Source organism: Candoia aspera, chromosome 1 (genome assembly GCF_035149785.1).
Source record: "Candoia aspera isolate rCanAsp1 chromosome 1, rCanAsp1.hap2, whole genome shotgun sequence".
Lineage (NCBI taxonomy): Eukaryota > Metazoa > Chordata > Lepidosauria > Squamata > Boidae > Candoia > Candoia aspera.
Genome location: NC_086153.1, coordinates 264,234,690 through 264,260,169, shown reverse-complemented (window position 1 = coordinate 264,260,169; position 25,480 = coordinate 264,234,690). Strand labels below are relative to the sequence as shown.

The 25,480-nt window shown below is 37.7% G+C and overlaps 1 protein-coding gene across 1 annotated transcript in view; it reads right to left on the bottom strand.

Annotated features, from left to right (window-relative positions):
- The window catches only part of LDLRAD3 (low density lipoprotein receptor class A domain containing 3), a 196,349-nt gene that overhangs the window by 86,691 nt on the left and 84,178 nt on the right, over positions 1–25,480 (bottom strand). The window contains exons 3-4 of the mRNA XM_063289620.1: positions 22,924–23,049; positions 15,800–15,934 (exon numbers count right to left, since the gene is read on the bottom strand). Of these exons, the coding sequence (XP_063145690.1) occupies positions 15,800–15,934; positions 22,924–23,049 (261 nt within the window). The remainder of the gene's footprint in view (positions 1–15,799; positions 15,935–22,923; positions 23,050–25,480) is intronic.

Below are 25,480 nucleotides of genomic sequence, written 5' to 3'. Positions count from 1 at the left end.
TTCCTGTAGAATACAGACTGTGTGCACAAGATATATAAGATACAGGATCATTAGTAGAACTATCTGGGTCCCAAGGCAAACCTCTCCAATGGGTACTCAATAATGAGAGAGCTCAGGTGCTGATTCATACTGCACATACTGACTTTTTTGTATTCTTTGGCTTTCTCAATTATCCAGAGTGCATCAGCAATGTCTTGTGTTTCTTAGACTTTTCTAAAGCCAGCTTGAACATCTGGCATCTCTTTTTCCATGTAGGGCTCTAATATGCATTGTTTTACTAGCATGTGAAATTAAAGATATTATACAATAGTTTGCACGCTCTGTTATATAGGGTTTTTTTGGGGGGGGGGTTTTACACTAGAACCTTCAGTCAATTTTAACCATTCTCATTAGTTATACTTAGGGGTAAATCGGGTTAATCCACACAAGCATGTCTTTAAAAAAATGAGATATATTAAAATCAGGGATTGGCACACTTGAACATTTAAGAGCAAGTTGCAAATTCTTTTATAAAATATCTGCCATGTGGTAAAGTCTGCCTGTTAACAGAATGGCTGGTGGGGTAGACATAGTTAGTCACAACTAATCCATTTACCAGATGGAAATTGGTGAAGTTCCTCTGTATCCCTTCTAATCATAATCTCTCTGAGACTTTTTTTTTAACGAGTTCAGATACTTTTGTTCTTTTCTGCCCTGGTGGATATACTTCCAAGCAAAACACTAGCTGAACACTATTTTTGTTCTCTAAAAATGCCTATATATCCTATGAAGGGCTCAGAGGCATTTCAGCAAATAAAAAATATGCTAGAGGCAGTACAAGCCTTTATTTATAAATAAAAGAATCAGTTAAAATTCTATTTTTTCAGCTGGAGAAGAGAACCTGGAAGACTCCAAGTAAGTTATGTGCAGATAATGGGTGCTGATTAGCAAAGAAATGAACATTAATCACCATCCACTCATCTATATGTAGAAGAAAAATAAAAGGGAAAGATCTTGCAGTAAAATCAGAGGCTCTCACCTTTACACCTTCATGTTCATAGTTTCATTGCCATGGCTGATATGATAAATTGTTGTTGTTTATTCGTTTAGTCTCTTCCAACTCTTCATGACTTCATGGACCAGCCCACGCCAGAGCTTCCTGTCGGTCAACACCCCCGGCTCCCCCAGGGATGAATCCATCACCTCTAGAATATCATCTATCCACCTTGCCCTTGGTCGGCCCCTCTTCCTTTTGCCCTCCACTCCCCCTAGCATCAGCATCTTCTGCAGTGTGTCCTGTCATCTCATGATGTGGCCAAAGTTTTTCAGTTTTGCCTTTAATATCATTCCCTCAAGTGAGCAGTCTGGCTTTATTTCCTGGAGGATGGACTGGTTTGATCTTCCTGCAGTCCAAGGCACTCTCAGAATTTTCCTCCAACACCACAGTTCCAAAGCATCAATCTTCCTTCTCTCAGCCTTCCTTATGGTCCAGCTCTCACAGCCATATGTTACTACAGGGAACACCATTGCTTTAACTATGTGGACCTTTGTTGTCAGTGTGATGTCTCTGCTCTTAACTATTTTTTCGAGATTTGTCATTGCTCTTCTCCCAAGGATTAAGCGTCTTCTGATTTCCTGACTGCAGTCAGCATCTGCAGTAATCTTCGCACCTAGGAATACAAAGTCTTTCACTGCTTCTACATTTTCTCCCTCTATTTGCCAGTTATCAATCAAGCTGGTTGCCATAATCTTGGTTTTTCTGAGGTTTAGCTGCAAGCCAGCTTTTGCACTTGCTTCTTTCACCTTCATCATAAGGCTCCTCAGTTCCTCTTCGCTTTCAGCCATCAAAGTGGTATCATCTGCATATCTGAGATTGTTAATGTTTCTTCCAGCGATTTTAATTCCAGCCTTGGATTCCTCAAGCCTAGCACGTCGCATGATGTGTTCTGTGTACCAGTTGAATAGGTAGGGTGAGAGTATACAGCCCTGCCATACTCCTTTCCCAATCTTAAACCAGTCCGTTGTTCCGTGGTCTGTTCTTACTGTTGCTACTTGGTCGTTATACAGATTCTTCAGGAGGCAGACAAGATGACTTGGTATCCCCATACCACTAAGAACTTGCCACAATTTGTTATGGTCCACACAGTCAAAGGCTTTAGAATAGTCAATGAAACAGAAATAGATGTTTTTCTGAAACTCCCTGGCTTTTTCCATTATCCAGCGGATATTGGCAATTTGGTCCCTAGTTCCTCTGCCTTTTCTAAACCCAGCTTGTACATCTGGCAATTCTTGCTCCATGAATTGCTGAAGTCTACTTTGCAGGATCTTGAGCATTACCTTACTGGCATGTGAAATGAGTGCCACTGTTCAATAGTTTGAACATTCTTTTGTGTTTCCCTTTTTTGGTATGGGGATATAAGTTGATTTTTTCCGATCTGATGGCCATTCTTGTGTTTTCCAAATTTGCTGGCATATAGCATGCATTACCTTGACAGCATCATCTTGCAAGATTTTGAACAGTTCAGCTGGGATGCCATCGTCTCCTGCTGCCTTGTTATTAGCAATGCTTCTTAAGGCCCATTCAACCTCACTCTTCAGGACGTCTGGCTCTAGCTCACTGACCACATCGTCAAAGCTATCCCCAATATTGTTATCCTTCCTATACAGGTCTTCTGTATGTTCTTGCTACCTTTTCTTGATCTCTTCTTCTGTTAGGTCCTTGCCATCTTTGTTTTTGATCATACCCATTTTTGCCTGGAATTTACCTCCGATGTTTCTAATTTTCTGGAAGAGGTCTCTTGTCCTTCCTATTCTATTGTCTTCTTCCACTTCCACGCATTGCTTGTTTAAAAATCATTCCTTATCTCTTCTGGCTAACCTCTGGAATTTTGCATTTAATTAGGCATATCTCCCCCTATCACTGTTGCCTTTTGCTTTCCTTCTTTCTTGGGCTACTTCTAGTGTCTCAGCAGACAGCCATTTTGCCTTCTTGGTTTTCTCTTTCTTTGGGATGTATTTTGTTGCCGCCTCCTGAACAATGTTGCGAACTTCTGTCCATAGTTCTTCCGGGACCCTATCTATTAAGTCCAGTCCCTTAAATCTATTCCTCACCTCCACTGCATATTCCTTAGGAATGTTAGTGAGCTCATATCTAGCTGATCTGTGGGTCTTCCCTAATCTCTTTAGTCTGATCCTAAATTATGCAAGAAGAAGTTCATGATCAGAACTACAGTTAGCTCCAGGTCTTGTTTTTACCGACTGTATAGATGTCCGCCACCTTTGGATGCAAAGGATGTAATCAATCTGATTTTGGTGTTGTCCATCTGGTGAAATCCATGTATAAAGCCGTCTCTTAGGTTGTTGGAAGAGAGTGTTTGTTATGCAGAGTGAGTAGTCTTGGCAAAATTCTATCAGCCTATGTCCTGCTTCATTTTGTTCTCCCTGGCCATGCTTACCTGTAATTCCAGGTGTCATTTGACTGCCCACCTTAGCATTCCAGTCTCCCATGATGAAAATAATATCTCTTTTAGGCATGTTGTCCAGTAGGTGCTGCAGATCCTCATAGAACTGCTCTACTTCAGCTTCTTCAGCATCTGTGGTTGGGGCATATATTTGAATCACTGTGATGTTAGATGGCTTGCCCTGAATTCGAATTGAGATCATTCTATCATTTTTTGGATTGTATTCAAGCACTGCTTTAGCCACTTTACTATTAATTAGGAAGGCTACTCCATTTCTTCTGTGGTCCTTTTGTCCACAGTAATAGATCTAGTGGTCATTTGATGTGAAGTGGCCCATTCCAGTCCATTTCAGTTCACTGATGTCCAAAATGTCTATCTTTAATCTTGACATCTCACCAATAACCACATCCAATTTGCCCTGGCTCATAGATCTTACATTCCAGGTTCCAATGGTGTGTTGATCCTTAGAACATCGGATTCGCCATTCATCACCAGCCTCGGCCGGTAGCCGTCCTTTCGGCTTTGAGCTAGCTGTGTCATCACATCTGGGGCTAGTTGAACTCATCCTCTGTTCCTCCCCAGTAGCATTTTGACCATCTTCTGACCTGGGGGTCTCATCTTCCGATGGTATACCGACATATCTCTGGTTGTACTGATCCATTGAGTTTTCACGGCAAAAATACTGGGGTGGGTTGCCATTACCTTCCCCAGGGATCGCATTTAGTCTGACCTCTCTGTCATGACCTTCCCGTCTTGGGTGACCCTTCACGATTTAGCTCATGGCATCATTGAGGTGCTCAAGCTCCAGCACCACGACAAGGTAACGATCCTTTGCTGAAGGATATGATAAATAACTGGGAGTAAAAGGGGAAACATAGTAGCTTTATAGCATTGGTTACAAGATTCTCTCTGGAAGAAAACAAGGTCTCTTCCAGAGAGAAATTTGTAGTGTTAGCTGATAGGTTGTTCTGATTCCTATGGGTGGTTCATATTACAACCCAAAGAACATCAGTTAGTAGAATAATAATAATATCTAAAATATATTTAAAATAAATCAATAAAGAATAGATGGAGGTTAGAATGTACTTTCAATAGAATGTATATACAGTAGACTCTCAGTTAGCTGGCACCCCTGGGGATTGGTAGATAAACATAGTTTCTGGTTGCTTGAGAGTTACTATTAAATTTTATTTAAAGTATTATTTATTTGATTTTTTTGCCGGTTTCTTGAGAGCAAGTTCCACTTGCTTGAGAGTGAGCTCCGGTTGCGTGAGAGTGAGTTCTGGTTAAATGAGAGTCTACTGTATTTTGCACAAGAGTTTAACCTATTTAATTACTTCAAATTGTTTCAAACAAGTTGGAATACTCCTACAAAATGCAAGAGATTACATTAACTGTAGCTGTATTAATGAATATATCAATATGTTTAGCATGGATATTTTGAGGGAGAGGGGCAGTGACAACATTTGAAATTTAAATAAATAAATAATATTGGTATTCTCTGGCAAGAACAGAGAAACTACCATTAAAGAAGAGCAGGGAAACTAGTACTATAGCAGCTGTAAAGACCATTATCCTAATCAATTATTTGAATAACAAGAGAGAACATTATTTTCTCAGCACAGATACAAATACAGGGTTAAGCTAAGCTGATTCTTCTAGACTATGACTTTTTTTTTCACAACTTCAGAGTAAACACACAGGCCTCCCTACCAGGTAAGGACTACTACTCCTGGGAAGGGAAGATTTATATTTTCTCACCAGCCATTTCTCTCCCCAAGTTCAAATCTGCCTGACAGATTTTTTTTAAAAAAAGGACCTTTAATTGGTTGTGTGTGGAAGGAGGGGCACATCTTGTGGAATCTGAATTACAGCTATGCCTATGGAGTTAAAAAAGAAAGTCAGGGTTTGTTAAGAACTTGAAACATGAATTCCAAAAAGTGGGCTTGGTAATCATTTCAGTCCCTCTCTGAAGCAAGTCAAGAACATGCTGCTTACAGAGCCTCTATTGTCAATCCACAGAAAAGGACAAGTTAAGGGAGTTCTTCAAGTCATCTAAGGAAATCCATGCACTGATTTCTAAGGACCCTATTTTTTCCTTATAAATAACGGTATCAGGTACTCACAAATTTATAAACCCTAATTCCATTCTACCATACAATGCAACTGAAAGCACTCAGAAGGATTGCGAGTCTTAAGGTTTTGGTTGCACTTTGCAGCTTGTTGAAAAATCAGCTGCAACTAGATTTTATGATAAACATTGGCCTGATATTAGGTAAGCAAGCCTTGGAATTGTGCACATCTTTCTTCCTATCACCCTCTATGCAACTCAGAAATTAATTCCATCTATTGTTATTTTAGACCAATAGAGTGCTAATATTATTATTTTAGGTTGGTTTGTTTCAATAAACTATAGTTAATAGTAATCATAGTTTGGTTGAGTTTGGAGATAATTTAACCAGTATTTCATTAAAATTGAACTGAAACTTACTGATCTTTGCCTTATAATAATATCAAAGGAAAAGATGGGAGCGTGCAAGACTTAACCTCATGCATGTAATAAGAGATCAGCATTATATAAAAATGCTGCCATTGCCTTCAATTTCTTAGACAATCTAAGACTCTGGATTTTTTCTTTATATACTATCATGCCTAGTCCTCAGATGTTAACAAACGGATAATTAGAAAATAAGAAGAGACCCCTTGAATCAGGCCAAGGTAAGTACGCATGTATAATGGAATAATCCAACTCAGATGGACTAGATGAGAAGATACGCCTTTTCAGAAGCTTCCAATTCTGGCCAGAATATGCAGGATGATGGCTGGTTTCATTCTAATACAGAATTAAAAGAAACAGGAATGTCCTCAAATTAGAACCTTAGGATCCAATTTGAGAAGTGGAGCAAAGTTCAGAATACTTCAGTAGGAAAGCTTGCTTTTGAAATATGGCATACACATTTTACAAATAATTAAGCTGGAATGCTGGAATGGACCAAGTTAAGAAAAACACTAAGTGTAAATACATCTCAACAATTCAGTTACATGGTTGGAAATTCAACATTTTTTTCTGATACTCTAATTTTGGATTATTTTGCCTTTAGAGTCCTAGTTTCCTTCTGGAGTCCTATTTTTCCCTCTCTCAATTTGCGTAATTTTCCTACTTTTTCCTACAATGTATTTTTTAACTATAAAACCCAGCAGAGGTAGTGGGTCCTTTCCAACAGCATCCAATTCTAGCTGCTTTTGGGAAGTCCTCAAGCAAGACATGAGAAAAGCTCTCTCTAGCTATTGTGGCTAACCAGAGGCTATATTCCTTTGCTGACATCTACTCATCATCTGGATTTTTACAGCCCGTATCTGGTAGCTTTACAACCCTGTCAAAATTGCACAACAATCATCTTATCTCTAACTTTCCCTTTTGGGGGAACATTATTGAGATAGTGGTGGGGATGCAGTTGAGTAGAGGGCTCTGGATACAAATTATCTGGATCCTTGGCAATCTGGGCTTGGGTCTGGGCATGGAATGGAAACCATATTCATCACTTCCATTGTTGACCTATGGGGGAGCTTAGATAGAGGTGGCATATTCATTCTAGTCCTCCTAGATCTTTCAGCATCTTTCAATATTGTTAAGCACGGTATGCTTCTGGATCACAAGGAGGGTTGGGAGTCAGAAGCATGGTGTTATGGTGGTTTTGCTCCTACCTGACAAGGTGGATCCATAATAAGACACATCTTATTATGGAGTGTCTCAGGGTTCATTCCTGTTCTACATAAAACCTCTGGCAGAGATTATCTGCCATTTTGGGGTGAAGTATTATTAATATGATGATGATATTCATAATACATCTCCATCCAGTGCTTGGAGGCTGTCAGAGTTTGGATGGGGAAAAACAGGCTCAGACTCAACACGAAGAAGATGGAATGGCTGTTGAATCAGAGGCTGATTCCTGGACCATACCATATTGGTGGTACAGTCTGGTGGTGACCAGACAGAGAAGGGTCGCAATCAGTCGGTCCTCCTGGACTCATGGCTCCTGCTTAAAGAGCAGGTGTACGCTTGGCTAGGAGGGATTTTCACAACTTTGGCTGGTACAGCAATTATGGCCTTACTTGGAAGAGGATGTTCAAATGGATGAAGACAATCACTCATGCCCTTATCATCTAGGTTTGTGAGCATAATTTGAAGTGCTGGTCATTACTTACAAAGTCCTATATGGATATGGGTCTTAGGGACCACCTTCCCCCAGTATTTTCTGCCCTTCCTACCTAGACAACTAGGGAGCAGATGGTAAGGGTCCCCTGCCTACCAGGTGGTACACTGAGAGGTTGCCCAATGTTGGATGTCCTCTGTAGCAGCTCCCCTTCTCTGGAATTGCTTGCCTTCTGAAACACGGATGGCCCCACCCTCACAGCCTTCCAGAAGCAGAGGAAAATGCAGCATTTCTAGAAGGTCTTTGGGATTAATTGTAAACACAGACACAATTTGATAGTTTGTTAGCTATTTATTCTTAGAACTATTTTAATTCTAATTTTGTACCCTGTTCTTAATGTATAAATTCTGTATGCTGCCTTAAGTCCAGCTGGTTTTAGGTAGTCAAACAAAATTAACTAACTAAATAAATAAATCCCATACCAGTTCCTATAATTTGCTCTAAAAATTCAAAAAAAATTTCTTCCCAATGCTTCTTAACATGCTCCTGCATTGTTAACATAACAAAGCTGTATGAGGATCTTATATTTGTAATTTATTTCCTGATAAGTGCTATAGAACTGCAGTCTTACAGGGTGAGGGAGACAAGGTCACCTAACCAGCCCAAGCAGAGGTGCCATATACTACCCTTTCTTCCAAACACAATAGGCAGTACAGCATTCTACTTTACAGCATTTTACTTGCAAAGCCATTGCTCTCCACATCCCCAACCATAATAGAATTTAATTGGATTTTAATTGAGTTTTCAAGGTAATTTATTCTTTTTAACAAAGCTGAAAAAATGTTATGAAGTAAGATTTGACCTAGTAAATAAGTTACTAGAGTCAGTGAAACAACAATAGCACTTTGTACAGGAAACCAACAGCAGCTATTCAGTTTTATTTGGTGTGGAATCTGGTGCAATGAATAGTCTGAACTTACAAGCCCACATGGATGCCTTCACCTCTCAGCATGCTATTTTAAAAGGCTCTCTTCTATGAAGAACAATGGCTCCTTCAGTTTTGTGCTCTGTGGAATAATATCCTGCTAGCTACAGTAGCCGGTTTTGTGGTATGGATCTTTGCCACCTGCATCTTGATTCAGGCCACAAAACTTATTTTCTTCAAAGGAAAGATATGTTAATTCTTTCAGAAAAGGTGTATGTGTAGACATAACCTTCTTTAAAAATGTTTGAAAGCACCTAAGGATGAATCAGGTGTCAATAAAATGTATATACTATATACTTCAGTGAAAGGAATAATAAACGTTATGAGCAAATTATTATTGGCAATTAATAATACCACTTAAGGCATTCAATTCTACTTTATGTAATTTTGTTTAAAATTTATTAAATTGCATATAGCAATTCTAAGGATACAAAAAATATCAATGACAGGGTCACAATAGACATAATGCAGCTGTGATGACAGCAATAAATAGTTTAGGACTCATGGGGGCACCATTATGTAATGATACATTATTTATCAAATGCTCCAAAATAATTTTCATAAATTTCAAAATAGCAAAAATCTCATGAGATCTTGATATACTTGGAGACACACACACACAGAGACACACAGACACACATATATAGGCACATTTATAGCTCAAGGGATTTTGGAAAAATGGTCAACATCTAAAGGTATTGTGTGTGTGTGTGTGTTCATGGGAGGTAAAATGCCAGCTTCTGACATGGTGTAATGCAACAGGAAACCTTTCCAATTTTCCTGTGTTATATAAGAGATGCTATTTGGGCACAAGGATGAGCAGTGTCCTAAGAATGAACAGAACAGAATCCAACAGAAGTGACAAGCCATTTGGATATTCAGGTCATCTCTGGAAACAAATCAGCACTTCTCTTTAACTTCTTGACCAAGCTGATAATTATGAAACCTAAGAAAAGAATCCTTCTCTTGGAAGATTAAGCCGAAATAAGAAATGAGACTATAATGGAGCAACACTTTCCTTTTTTAATTCAAAAGTTTATTTATTCATATTGATTTATATAACTGCTCACCCATCTTATAACTGTAAACAGTTCCATCTGAATCCTACAACAAAACTTTCAAATCAAGCAAGAGTAGGCAATTTCTAAAAATGAATGCACGTTGGTGTGCTTCTCCTTAAAGGCTCAAACTGTAAAATACTTGTATAATGGTGCATTGAATGTTTTTTAATTACTAACTCATCAAATGTGCTATTTAAGTGCCTCCCAGAATTGTATCTGCTTCACATTTTGTAGCAATGTCCCTAAAAACAATGAATTCACTTAAAACACAAACATTTTATTGTGGAATAGTGAAACAGACCAGGCAAGATAATAAGTTATAGGAGAAATTACTTCCAGCTGACAAAATTTCTAGAAGCTGCTTCAGGGCACCAGATGTTATAACTATGCTATTTGTTGCTAGTAAAATATGCACAATCACATACTTGCTTTAATTAAGCATTTGGTGTCATTTAATTTGTATCTATCTTAAGCATTTCCTTGTTTTTTATTTAGTCTGTTTTTAACTATTAAGTTCCAGATGTAAGTTGGATTTGGATTAAGGTAAGCACAGTAACTGCAAGTTAAGCTTTAGTTTACAGCCAATGTAAAATAATAAGCCAAGAGTAGACACAATAAAGGGAAACAGCGGAATTGGTTTATAAAGAATCATAAAAGTCTAAGCAATTTCTAACCTTCTGAATGTAAAAAGACTTAAATTGTCCATTTGTGAAGGACTAGACAGGCTGAGTTGGGGGGCAAAATATGTCAAAAGCTATGTCCAGTTTAGAAAAATGAAATTAAGTGTGTGGGCATTTATCTTCCTGATTTTCAATTATATATTGGAATATTTGTTAACCTCCATTTAACACTGGAATCAAACATGTATGGTTATAGAGAAAACATATATGGTTGAACATGTATGGCTATAGAGAAAACTGAAGAGCTATACTTTTGCACTTCTAAAATGTTAGCAAGTGCTTGGCTCTAAATGCAATGGGAATGCTATTGTGTTTCCAGCTGTGAAGGCACTCAAGACATACTGGATAATATTGGGTAAGTATCAAAAATTTGATTCCTCTTCCAATAAGAAATTGATTCTTTGGACTAATCCTTATTTCAAAATGGCGGGGTTTGGGGGCAGGGGGAAGTACACTCTAAAAATGGAACTGTTACTCTTGCTCAACACTTCTGAAAATTTACAAAAAGAATATAATTTGCCAAAAGCAGCTGGTTGTACATTCAGATATAACATTTTTAAGTTTCTCTGTTTGGATCAGATGCATTGGCTGCCTTGGAAACATTTGTGGTTTGGGAGCATTTTAAACTTTTTTTTTTTTTAAGGCTAAACCAATGATTCTGTTTTATTAACTAATACATGAAATTTACACAAGCACACACACAAAATTTTAAAAGGATGCACCTGCAGTTTAGCATCCATTCATACAGTCTACTGCACCAATTGATTCTGATTCTGGTTCTTTACATTATACCTAACAAAATGGATTGAACTTGAGCTGTTTTGGGAAGCTAAGAGACTCTGTTACTACTTGAAATGAACTAAAAAAGGAGCACCTAATCTTTCAATTTTTTCCTCATATGACAGTCTCACCCAGGTCTTGATAATTTCCACATCAAGTTTCATGCTGTTTCATGTTGTTTATTATTCATGTGGGTGAAATATGTACAGGAATGAACTGTCGAACGAGTACAAGTGGCCCCTTTTCTCTTGTTATTAAATTGGCCTGCAGTGCCAAGGACATAGGATTCCTGTCATCTCCATCTGCTAACAGTACCACTGTTTTACTCTGAATTCAAATCTAGAAAATACTACAACTTTAAAAGGCACTGTGAATGTGCATGGGTCTGTCCTGGATTTTGTTTTGGCATTTATTTATTTATTTATTAAATTTCTTTGCTGCCCATCTCGCATACGACAACTCTGGGCGGCTAGTGGTATTAGATTGGGTGGCTAATAGTATTAGATCCAAAATGAATCATAATTTAAAATATAGCACACCAGAGACATAAAAGGCTGCTTTTAATCTGTAGGAACAACAAAATATCCAAACTATGCTGCTTTGAGTGACATTCATATTATATTTGAGTGACATTCATATAACTTAGATCTGTTCACTTCAATGATTCCCATAATAGGTATTATGGAAAATCTCTATGCAACACATTTGTCCAAGCAGAAAAGATGTACTGAAGAAAATACTTTGATCGCTATTCCTCAATGAGAGTGAAAACAGACTATAAACCAGTCTTACTCTCTGTAAGATTTCTGCATTTATTCCTATTCTTTGCTTCCAATTATTTATCAATTATTAATCCATTAGAAGGCCTATCTTCTTATGTTATTATACTTAGTAATCTTTGGCTAATAGGCTTTGATGAAGAATAAGATGGGCAGTAGCAAGGGAGGGAGGGAGGGAGGGAACTGGTATTTGATGGCCAAGATTTAGGATAAAGGAGGTTTTGTACAATCATTATCTCAAGCATTAAGGACAGGGCATGGTCACAGGCAGCTGAACTTGCAAGTGATAGGAGGCAAGAGTATTTCAGATGCAAAACACAGCGTTGATGTCAGAGATATGGAATTTTCAGTGCATTTGTGAAACCAAATTGGAAATGAAAAGTGGAAACACTTACTTAAGCAGATAACATGCCTATCACGTGGTGGCTTTCTACAAAGCCTTATCTGATTTTTTTCTATTAGCAGGAGCCCAGACAGCCTCTGACTCAAATGCCATCACACCTGTATCTTTTAATGGATCATTTATCTCTTCTACCTTACTGAACTGAAACCTTATTATAAACAGAAGGTTGACAGTGGAGATTAGACAGCAGTCTCAGGAGAATGATGAGGTTAATAGCAGTTCCACCAAATTTCAGGAAAAAATGAGCAGAAGAATAAAAAGCTAATCAAGAGGAAAATGCATGGTAATAGAACATGCAAACCAACAATTAATGAGGCTTGCAGACCAACAATGCTACCATTAAACTAATAATAGCTTTATTGAGATATTACCATGCTTCAGCACATTGCAAGCATCATTCAGTTAAGGAACATATAAGCCCAACAATAAAATTAAAATGAGTTCACAATAGCCAAAGGAATTAAAAGAAAGACCAGTTTTTAAGAAACATATAAGAGGATATAGAATCCGACCATAAAAAGTTAAAATAGCATCTTCTTATAGCCTTTATTTGAAAGCTGTTTTAAAAATAATCTATATTTGGCAAAACCTGAGAAGACAGGATGTAGCTATAGAATAAATGATAAGACTAAGGAAACAGTTGCATAATTTTAAAGTATAGCGTGGCATTCTAGGGAAGACAAAGAGAATCCCAAAAGAGATGTGGAGTACAAAAACATTTTAAAGATAAAGCTGGATTTGAAAAAAAAGGAAGTGAAAAATAGAAATGTATAATAGTTTAACTTATCCCCAAAATATGATACCAACTATAAGGACTCTTTCTAAAAAAAACATCTATAGGATGTAATAGGGTTTTTTAATGGAATGAATTATCAAAATATGTCCAAAAATAGTAGAAAATATGGGGTGGTTAATTAATAAAACATCTACTTCTATTAGAGCTTTGAGCTGTGATACATTCTTTTCAGAAGGGTGAAAAGAATGTATCCCATAGGCAGGGTGACAGAAAACAGATTAGAAAGGACATTGTTAATATATCAGAGAAAAACAAGCATGAGAAAAGTGCCATTGAAATGGTAATAGTTCAAGTAACTGTCATTAGTACATTTCTGCAGTAAAAAGTAACAGTAACTCAAAAACACAATAGAGACAGAAACTGGTTTTTCCACAGCAGCTCCACCAATTTTTAAGACATTTGTTGCTAATAATTCCTGGGACCACATTATCATTGTAATTTATTCATAATACAATGGTACTAACCATAAATAGAAACCTAAATTCCTGTACTAACCATTTAAGTCTAAATGTTTCAGTTTTATAACAAATTGTGTTGCCTCCATAAATAATCTATGCTGGGATGAGCAGGGTGGGCATTTCTAAAATACCCGTAAAATTGTCTTTGCAAGGCTAAAATAGCTAGCATATTCCTATATGTAGCCCTGGTTATTATACTGAAAATTATTTAAAAAAACAAACAAAACACATCTTATTTTCTGTCTTCTGTAGTTTCTGCCCATTCTGTACAATCAGGCAGAGTCAGCATGCTCGAGGTCTCATTCATTAAGCTCTGTTATCTGATGGAACCTAGGAAAAATACCTTCTCTGTTGCAGCACCTGTTTTCTGGAACAACATCATCCCAGAGATTTATTTGGCCCCCACCATGACCTTGTTTAAAAGAATTCTTAAAGCATGGTTCGTTGCCCAGGCTTGGTGTTAGAGTTGGTGGTTGACCCCTTATGAGTTACATGGCTCTTTTTAGATATTGTTGGGGGATTTTATCTGGAGGCCTGTTGTTCTTTTGTCAGTATATTTAATTGTTTTAATTATTGTACACCACCTGGGGTCACAATGTAGTCAGGCAGCCTAAATAAATAAAAGCCATGGGGTGCAGGAGAAGATTACTTAATTTATCCTTTATTCTTAAGATTTCAATAATATAAATTTTATTTAATTTAATGAGTTACACAGAGGCTTCTGAAAAAAGCTTCCTTCTTCACCACTGCCCTTATTGTATCAACCTTTGTGTATACATATACTGTAAGTGTATGATTGTCTATATATAAATCACTTGACCTGTATATTCCAACTGTAAAAAAGTTAGACTAGCTAGAATTTTAACTTTTTTAATCCTGTGATGCAGAAAAACAAAATATTTAACCATCAAGTTCAAGATCTTAAAACCAGATATTTCATAAATTAAAAATTTCTTGTAGCTACAAAGTTGTTCTAAAACTTCCAGAGATTTCTGTCCCCAATAAAAGATAGGCAGCAGTTATTTTTCAGAGTGATAGAGAAGAATCCATGTAAATCTGTGCAGTCCTGTATGCTTGTGTGCAAAAATAATAAGACTGCATCTTGCTTGTTCTACAGAGGCTTGGAACAATCAGTTTTGCAGAACAATTTCTGGAGGACAGAATCCTAATCCTGATGTTTTCCTGCCATAGGAGATGCTTAGGTAGTAATCTAGCTCTTTGGCTAAGGATTGTTCTCCATTCCTGGTTATCCGATTTGATAATTTGGAAAGATGAAAACAACTCAGATTATGTCACCAAATCAGCGTTAAACAAATATCCAGCATGGATGCATATAAGATACTGAACTACTAGTACTGTCTACACAGGACTGTTGAAATTTGTTCCAAATGGGAACAATATATGCATGTGTAATAATTTGCACCCAAAATTTGAGCACAAGAAGCCAACTTTGTCCTTTCCCTCCAAATCCATCCCTTTCCATTCTCTCATTTCTTTCTCAACAAGATTTCTGGCCTACGGCTGATACAATTGTGCAATATATATGAAATCCCCAGTTCTTTGCAGGCATTTGCAGACCTATCCAGCACTACAGTATATTACTTCTACAAAACTGAGCTATTCTATTATTCCTGTAAGTCTTGCTCTGATAAGAAGAATATCCTTATACAGCTACCGTTGTTACTATTTTCAAAAGTGTATATATTTTACTTTTTAAAAAGGTGAGCATAAAACCCACTGACCCCAAAACAGTAACAATCATAACCAAAACTTATACAAGGTTACCTTTTCCCTCCAAAGCAATCACCTCATTCTTTAGAAATTGAAAATAATGCAAGAATAGTGCTGGGTAGGTTTTCTTTTGTAGAATTTTATCAGACTTTCCTGGATGTTAGAAGTAAGGGGTTTACAAAATGTTCCAATTTCAAAACATCAATTTCAAGTATTCCAGAGTTGGTCAGCATTCATTGATTATAGGAATTGATAGCTCAAAGGCTTTATGTGATTGGCAAATGCCTGCAAAGAACTGGGGATTTCAATATATATTGTACATTTTTATCAGCAGTAGGCCAGAAATCTTGTTGGGAAAGAAAGACTCACCTGTTCAGAAACCTCTAACTTCTATTTGTTATAACAGAAAAGACTTCACAGTTCCAATCCAGGAACTGTGAAAAAGAAAAAGAAACAAAAATCACCAGCTGCATAATGTTAATTAAGAACAAGCACCTCAGTATGAAAGCCATGTTTTCAATTCCATACTTACCATGAGAATTTCCACAGCTTTCTTCATCACTGTTGTCCTGGCAGTTATTTTGGTTGTCACACATAAAGCTTTTATCAATGCACAGGCCGTTCCTACAGTGAAATCGGTCAGTAGAACACAGCAAAGGATTTGCTGCTGGGGAAACAAAAGCACATTTTATTCAAACTTGCAGTATCCCTTTGACAGCCATCATTCCCAAGAGCAATTCCATACCATTTGTATTTCAAATTTTGAAGAGAGCTTTTTCTTTCCCCTGAATATTGTAGTGCGCCTAGTATCACAGTTTAGAAGCAGATGGACTGTGTCAGGGACAATTTGATTTGGGTTTTGTATTAGTGAATCAAAGATAGAAAATCTCTAAAAGATTTGACCAATGAAATATTTCTGTGAAAAGACAGAAAGTTAATTCGACAGAAAGCAACCTCATAGTTGACCCTAACTCTAACCACAGTTTCTAGGTAACACTGTATCATGGAACAAATGATAAACTTAAAGGCATTAGGACATAAATTCCTTGATTTTTGAACCTCTGGAAAGTGACACAGAAGTTAAAAAAAATACTGAAGAGAGATACTGTGTAAGTGCATACATGTATACGTATGTATAAGAGTATATAAGGAGGAACATGCTGCAATCTCAGGAGCTATTTGACAAGACAGCACACTTCCTTCTTACTTGCACATGGTTCAGACAGACCTGTTAAGAAATTATTTTTCAAGCCTTGTTGTAGAAATGTGTGAGTTGAATGTGTAAATTATGTGCGATGCTAAATCCGTAACCTCTAGAAATGTCTTAAGTTGTATTAGATTGTGATTTAGTAAAAAGAAATGTACTTTTTGTCTCTCAAAATGATTTAAAGGTAAACACAATGGATATAAGACTTCAGAAAGACTTAATGTTCTCAAGGAAGTACTGTATGATGTATACTTAAAAAATTCAAGGTATTTTTGATAACTATTAAACCAGACATATACAAGAGGATTTCTAAATATAGAATAATCTCTTACTGAAGAATGGGAAGCTATGCAATTAAGCATACATCCCAACCAAGAACATATGTAGAGAACCATATATTATTTTCTTCTATACTAGTTTAAGTCTGCTTTAAAACAGTCCAAACAGTAGATTTCTACTATCATTTTCTTTTGTATGTATGCACATATGTATACCACTTTCTCCTAGGGTGGGAGAGCTGTTTGTTTATCTTCAGTGTCAAGATAGCTAATCCTTATTTACAACTGGAACCAATTTCTAAAAAGAAATTTAAAATGTAAATAAAATGCACACCCAGGGGAGGAACATTTATACTTGAATAAGCCAATGCTTGCAAATCCCAGGAAAGTAACTATGTCACTCTGTAGCACTGAAAGAAAGAGGGATGTAGTACTTCAGAAGACCTGTTCAGGGGCTACAAAGATGTGGGTGGTGTGTGCCTTTGAATAAGTCTTGACTCCTAGCAACTGCCTGGACAAGTCCCTGCAGTTTTCTTGGCAAGATTTCCTAAGGGTTTTCCCCTGCCTCCTTCCTAGGGCTGAGAGGGTGGGAGGGGCCAAAGTCACCCAGGCTCACAGTCTCCCAGTTTCTAGCCTGATACTTAACCACTACACCAAACTGGCTCTCTACAAAGATGTGTGCAGCGGTGGTAATCAGCCATTGTCTTCTTCTACTCACTCTTGATCTTAGCAAAGAGCCAGTCTCCAAGCTTATAGTGCAGTTGTCTGTAGCGGTGATCCTACTTCTACATGTAATTGCTTCCACACTGAACAGAATCAATACTTTAAAGCAATTGATCTGTAATGACTCTTTTAAAGACTTTGAGAAATGAGATGTTGAATATGACTAACCAATAACATTCGCCTAGCAATATATACAATTGAAACACTTACTAACAAACTGTATGGCCTGGATGCTTTAGCAGCCTTCATATTACCCACAATTTTAGGATTGTTAAATGATGCAGTCTGGTTCTAAAACAGAATGTCTTGGTCTTACAGAAGCATTCTGAGATTGACGCTACCCCATTACAATTCTGTTGTAAGTGTGGATCTATTTCAAGATCAAAACCCTTTTGGTAAGGTTGGACCATTGCTGGATTCTTCTGGGGGTGAGACTGGAGCCTATGGATTTACATATCTAACTGTACTCACATGTAACAACAGATCAAGCAATCAGCTCCTGAAGCCTGTGCTATTGTGATATCAAGTAAATGTTGGGGATGGAAAGCTTTATTTATTACACTAAATAAAAGAAGTACTGGGCTTTAAAATAATATTTGGACATCAGCATGATCAAAAAGAAATATTTATTGTTTTAAAGAAAAGTTTCAAAAATTAACACTGGATACCTAATTAAACTAGCATAACTTTACACTAGTATATCATCATTACACAGAGCAAGGGGCCATTCCTCCAATTCACTGACTCAACTAATGCTTTTAGTTTCTCAGTAAACATGAAGAGGTTTCAGCTTCACCAAAGCTATAGAGAAAAATACATCTGAATCACATCCAGAAAAAGAAGTTATCTTGTGAAAATAATGGTATTCTAACAGTGTTTGTATGTTTTTGGGATTAAAAATACAATTCCAGCATTAAATGCTGAGAAAGCTGCTTGTTCAGACATCCATACAACCTACAGAAACAATGTAGTATCTCCTTTTCTTCACTTTTTTCCAGCAGGGGAAAAAAAGAGTACATTGGTACTATTTTAAATACTGATTTCAAAAATATTTCATGGAACACTGAAAAAGTAATATCACATCCTTTTATGAAGAAAGAAAAGAAAGGAGATGGAAAGTTTTTCTGTTTTTATCCTCCATTATCTGTCTTATAATATGTCAAATGTGTGATGTTATTTCAAGTTTCAGGAGAAGTGAATTTTCCATCATACAATTATTGTTCTTACATACTGTACATGAAACTGGCATGCCATGCAGACATGATCAAGCAAAAACTGATTCACTACTCAATTTGTTTTTAGGGAGGCAAAACATCCAGTTATAGCAACTGCTATTATTACCAATATTATAGTATTTCAGGCATCATAAAACCTCAACATAATGGACCTTTCGGAGGGAAGAGGCACCTGTTAATCCTGAATATTTGTTAAACCCAAAGCTTCCCCCTCGCACTTTTTTTTAACCTTTCTCTTCTGGGAGCTTCTGTCATGGCCAACTCCAACTCAGAGGACTCTGACACCAAGAAGCCTGCCCTGGGAGAGCCAGATGGAGCTCAGCCTGAGGAAGCTCAGTGTAAGGCCCAGCCCAAGAACAACGAAGAGTCAGTCCATTCCAGCTCTTTATTTGCTCAGAATCTTGCCAGACTAAAGCTACTCTACCTAACCTAAGGGGAAATAACCTGAGAAACTCAGGGGGGGGGGCGCTATCCTGAACCTCGTTTTCCCACCATTGCCTCCCAGACTGTGCCTCCACTTATCTCCTCCACCTCCTTGGAATGTGCTCCCTCCTTCCTGAGAACCAGTGGCATCACTGAAATCCACCACGCTCAGTGAATTGAAGCACCTGAGGCTGATCCACAGAGATCAGAAGCAGCTGTGCCTGTTCTCAGAGGACTGCCCAGTCCTAGAGCATGCCACATGCAATGGGAGCACAGCAATGGCATTTGGCACATCTCCTTGCACATCAGGGGCATTCATCATGGGATGTATCTGAGAGCCACTGCTAGCTTGGTTTCCCTCATTGAAAACAATTGACTGCTGACCCAGACTGAAATCTTGACTCTTGCGTTCCTAAGACACTGTCACCTCAAACCTGGGCCAGCTGATGACCTATCCATGACAGCTTTTGACTTTGGCTGCTGGAAACTGCTTATAGGCAAGCTTCCAAGTGATTGCTAGGTCGACAGGTGGACTGCAAAAAAAAAAAGTTCTTTCTTTTGAGGAAGAAAGGCACAGTGAAGACAGCCATCTATCTTCCTATCTTCCTTCCTTCCTTCCTTCCTTCCTTCCTTCCTTCCTTCCTTCCTTCCATTCATTTATCATATTTCTTCACCACCCATCTCGTGTAGCATAATTACTCTATCAGCACAAAAGTGTTGGCCAGATCAAGATCTAGGATCAGGGAAAGAAATCAGCCACTACTGCCATTGCCCCAGCAGTCCTCCCCATCCACTCACAGCCCACTCAGTCAAGTGATCTAGGTAATACTTTCTTCCCTTTCTCTCATCCCAGCATGGTGTCCACCCAATCTTCCCTGTGCCTTCCTTGCTGCTTCACCTGTGCAATATTTCTGAGGTAGAGAAAAGGTAGAAGATAACTTAATTAATAACAATAATAATTATTCTAAGTTCACTGATGGTATAAACCAGCAGAAATACTCAGGAAATTTTTGGTTTGATCTCTGTCTGGGATTCAGAACTTACGTTTTCTTCACAAATCTATCATTGATCTAAAAGTTAAGGGTGCAGTTCCACAAAACTCAAGGCTACTACGAGATGGCGTATGCGAAAAAATGAAAAGCTGCAAGTTGGGGAGTTCCTAACAAGATATACAGGTAGAATGAGATATGTACGGAAATATTACTGAGGATAGCAAAGGGTTTAAATTCAAAATGGTTTAAGCTCAGATTGCCAATTTTGCACTCAGGACATTTACTTTGAGTTCAAAAGGGTCTGGTTCTATCTTACTAGAAATGTTTTAACTTGAAATAGGTTGCCCTGCTCCTATTCCTGCTCATTTTACAGAAACATCCACAGTACTGTTATTCTTTTGCTACTCACCAAGTTACCAGGCTGCACAGACCAAATTTACATCATCCTACTCTTCTCTGTCTCTATCACAATCATAACTCATAAAGTTGTCAAGCTTTGCACAGCAGCATACAAAATTCACCAGGTACTGATTGCCAGCTACAGTTAATCAGGTTTGACATAAGCCCAACTATTATATTGCTGTCCCTACTTGTTCAGTTTTATAGCTTCTATTGCTCAGCTTAATTTTAATTTTAATTTTTTTCTTAGTATATTATCTCACTATATTTTACTCATTTCTTGAATTTTAACTAACATTTAATTTTAGTTAACCTATAGCTTTTCTCAGTTATTAGTTTTATAGCAGTTTTATAGCTTTTACCTTACCAGCTTTAACTCAATAATCACTGTCCTCACAGATTCTAAACATAGGCAGCTTTAATGTTATAATTGTTAGTTCCACAGTCTCTCGGTTTTTAATTAATTATATTTGTTAACCAATCCCAACCATATGACATTTGGCAGTGCATGCCAGAGTAAAAATGAACCAGATATACAAATAATAATATAATAAATAAAATTGCAACAAAAAATATACATGTATGGAGGAACCCCCATGCACCAAACCAGCTGGAGCGAAAAGTCATTGGAAAAAGGTTTTCACAATCTTTATGAATGAAGGGGTTTTCTTGACCCTCCAGAGGTATATTCCATAGTATGGGGATCACCATAGTAATATTGCTGATCCAAGACAGTACAATGAAGATATCATATTGTACCGTATGAGTTAAAAACTGGTGCCTTGAATGGTCAGAACAGCCTGTTTTGAATTTAGAACAACTGTCTTGGACTTGAAATAGGTTGTGAAATGTTTCACATACCCACTAAAGATCACTGCAGGTCTTGGTTCTTCTTGTTTACTTACAGGAAAAAAATTCCTGTAATTCTCTCCATCAAGTGTTTTTAAGAAAGCAACTCTGCGCTCTCCTGTAGCAAGAGATTGTATCCCAAAAATATTAAATATGACTAAATCACAGTCAAACAGTCTGCCTTTTTTTCCCTTACAGCTGCAATGCACTGTTATTTAGGTCATAGTATCATGAGATCTATTCAGCCACCTGCAAAAGAATAACTTTTATAACTAGCTGCAGGATAGAACATAGCGATGAAAGTATTTCTTTTGTAACTTCCTCCTTATCAGAGAATCAGAGAAGGCTATAGCTGAAAAATTCATGATAGTATGCTAACTTCAGCTTAAGAATTCACTGGAAATAGACAGCTAACAGCTGGGAGCCTTGCTTTCTGTATCAATTCCACATTAAATAATAGGTGTTTTATGCTTCCATCAGTTTTACTAATTCTTGCTATTGTGTTTATTACATATAGAACTTCCTAAAAAGGGATTTCATATTTTTTAATGGGAATTCAGATGCCAAAGTTGTAGTGTTACTCCATCCCATGTGTTAAATGGCTTTCTTTTTACCGGATTCCTGTCAGTGTAGTATAGTGGCTGATACACTGGACTTGGATAGGGGAGAGGGGGATAAAATTCAAATCTTCACTTCAAGCTCACTGGATGACTTTGGACCAGTCATTCCCTGTCCAACCTACCTCACAGGATTATTTCTGTGGGATAAAAATAGGAGACCCCCCCCCCACCGCCAGCCATGTTGAGATCTCAGAGAAAAGATAGAATATAAATGAAATCAATCAATCAAGTCTTCCAACCGAAAGTTTTCAATATTTATCAACCTTAGTGCAACAGTTCTTTTAGATACAGCCTTCAGGCAATGGTACAGATGATGCAAAGGTCAGAAAAGAGCTTTTTCATGCTTGCACTGAATCTGGGAAGCTAAGCAACATATATTATTGAGAAGGTCAAGAAGCAACATAACAGACACATCTTTGCTACATCTTTGCACTTGTAGATATAAGAAATATTAAAACCTAAATAGAGTAAACATAACACAGAATGGCACAAAAACATAATCCTCAAGGAGAGCAACTTGCAACAAGAAGTTTCTTTTTTTTAAAAAAAGTACTTTTCATTAATTATAAATGCTCATTCTGATCTCCACCTGTTACCACCTGCTTTTTCTAATCTTAACTTTCAAAAAAAATCAGTTACAAGTGCCTTATAAACCTGGATCACTATAGTGCATTTTGTAACAAGCTGAAAGAGAGAAATTGCATGTCTAAATTAACTAAATAACTACATAGCCTTCAAGATTCTATGGAACTCTCAAGATTTCACATTCACTAGAGAAAGTTTTCAGATTTTAAAGTGCCACCTTGCATTTGAAATGCAACAACAACAGTTTCTCAATAGCAAAAGCAGGTAACAATTAATATAAGTGATAAATATTTATTGATTAAAAAAGGAAAAATGCTCCTTTAAGGATAGGTAATAAATACTTACTACAATTTTCTTCATCACTGCCATCAGGACAATCTTCAAAACCATTGCATCGGAAACGACCAATGATACAATGAATTCCACTGGCACATGGGAAGAAGGTGGAACCACATTTAGATTTTGCTTTTGCTGGAGAAGAAGAAATGAAAGCTTTACGATTATAAAACACTTCTGTATCAAAATAGTCACAAAACTCTCAGGACTTGTCTACTTGAGAAAACTCAATGGAAACGTTTTACAGTTTGGCCAAGAGTTTGATGTAGTGTTTATTTCTGCTTGGTTGGCCAGTAATGTACAGTTCTGAAAATAGTTATCATTGTAACACAGGGCTAAGCTGTAGTAATGTCGCTATCTTATTATTTCAGATCTTACAAAATTTCCAGGCTAATCTTAGCTCACAGAAGCTAAGCATTCATGCATTACAAGCACTAATTATGAACTGGTTATCAGCAGGCCTTAATCATTCTGATCTCCACACTTGGTACTGCTTTCTGGTAAGCATTAGGAGAATCTAATGTTTCTCTGAATTACACAGATAAGAAAAGATCGTCTGGCAACTATGTAGGAATCCCTGCCAGCTCTATAGATCCAAGAAAAACTGGATGATTGTAGCTGCACACCCAAGTCAGCTAAAAAAAAACCCAACAACCTGGCCATTCAAATTCCCAATGTCTGCCTTTCTCTCACATGGGTGTGTGTGTGAGAGAGAGAGCTTCTAATAAATCCCATGTCTGTCTAGCCAGAAAAACACATTTTGTTTGTTTTGTTTTTACATGTAAAACAACAACATTTAAAATTGTTCACTGTAACATTAATTTTCTATCATACTTTTAGGCTTCTGATTAGCAGTAATTCAAAGATAAAATTTACACAGATCAATTCACAAATACATTGTTCCTTGAACAAGTACACTAAAGAATCACTATTAACAATGTATCTTCCCTGGAAAATGAATTGTCTAAAAGACAATGTTCCGATAGAACAGCATATATGTAGCTAAGGGTTGAATGGTGGAATTGTTCATGCTCTCTGAGCTTGGTTGTTTGCTTGCAGAAATTTCATTACCCGACTAGGTGACATCATCTGTACTAGTGAGTGTGGGGTTTGCTCCCTGTTTATGTATAGTAGCTTGCCCTGTCAGTGCTGGTGGAGGTATGGTTTTCTCTTTGGTAGTTCCTTGATTAGGGTACTGTTTCCAGCTTGTTTGTTTGTCTGGTGTTAATCCCTGCTTATCTGGGTGGTGGCTGCTGGAGAAGATGTGTTCTGGTCTTTGTGTGTCCTTCTTAGCTTTTTTATTGTCTCTTTTTGAACCGTGTGTAAATGTGGTTTATCTCTATGTGTCTATTGATGGTTGATTTGTCTGAGTGCCAAGCTTCCAGGAATTCCCTAGCAATTTTGAATTTAGCTCTGCCTAGGATGCTACCAGCTTCCCAGTTGAAACTATGGTTGAGTCTGTCCATATGTTGTGAGATTAAGGACTTTTCATTGTGTCTTCTGACTGCTAGTTGGTGTTCGTGGATGCGCTCTGCTAGTCTCCTCCCTATCTGTCCTACATAGTGGCTGCTACAGTCCTTACACTGTATGTTGTAGATGACTCCTGTTTTTTCTTCTTGGGCTACTGGGTCTTTTGGGTTACTCAGGATGTTCTGAAGGGATTTGGTTGGTTTATGTAATATGGTGATGCCATATGCTTGTAACAGTCTTTTGGCTGTTTCTGAGATGTTTTTGATGTATGGCACAAGCTTTTTCATGGCTTGTGTTGGTTGTGCTGTAGTGGGTTGAGTTTGTTGTTTATTTGTTCAGTCGCTTCCGACTCTTCGTGACTTCATGGACCAGCCCATGCCAGAGCTTCCTGTTGGTCGTCAACACCCCCAGCTCCTCCAGGGACAAGTCCGTCACCTCTAGAATATCATCCATCCACCTTGCCCTTGGTCGGCCTCTCTTCCTTTTGCCCTCCACTCTCCCTAGCATCAGCATCTTCTCCAGGGTGTCCTGTCTTCTCATTATGTGGCCAAAGTATTTCAGTTTTGCCTTTAATATCATTCCCTCAAGTGAGCAGTCTGGCTTTATTTCCTGGAGGATGGACTGGTTGGATCTTCTTGCAGTCCAAGGCACTCTCAGAATTTTCCTCCAACACCACAGTTCAAAAGCATCTATCTTCCTTCTCTCAGCCTTCCTTATGGTCCAGCTCTCGCAGCCGTATGTTACTACTGGGAATACCATTGCTTTAACAATGCGGACCTTTGTCGTCAGTGTGATGTCTCTGCTCTTGACTATTTTATCAAGATTTGTCATTGCTCTTCTCCCAAGGATTAAATGTCTTCTGATTTCCTGACTGCAGTCAGCATCTGCACTAATCTTCGCACCTAGAAATACAAAGTCTTTCACTGCTTCTACATTTTCTCCATCTATTTGCCAGTTATCAATCAAGCTGGTTGCCATAATCTTGGTTTTTTTGAGGTTTAGCTGCAAGCCAGCTTTTGCACTTTCTTCTTTCACCTTCATCATAAGGCTCCTAGTGGGTTGACCAGATACTTTTTGATAAAGTTGGGGGGGGTAT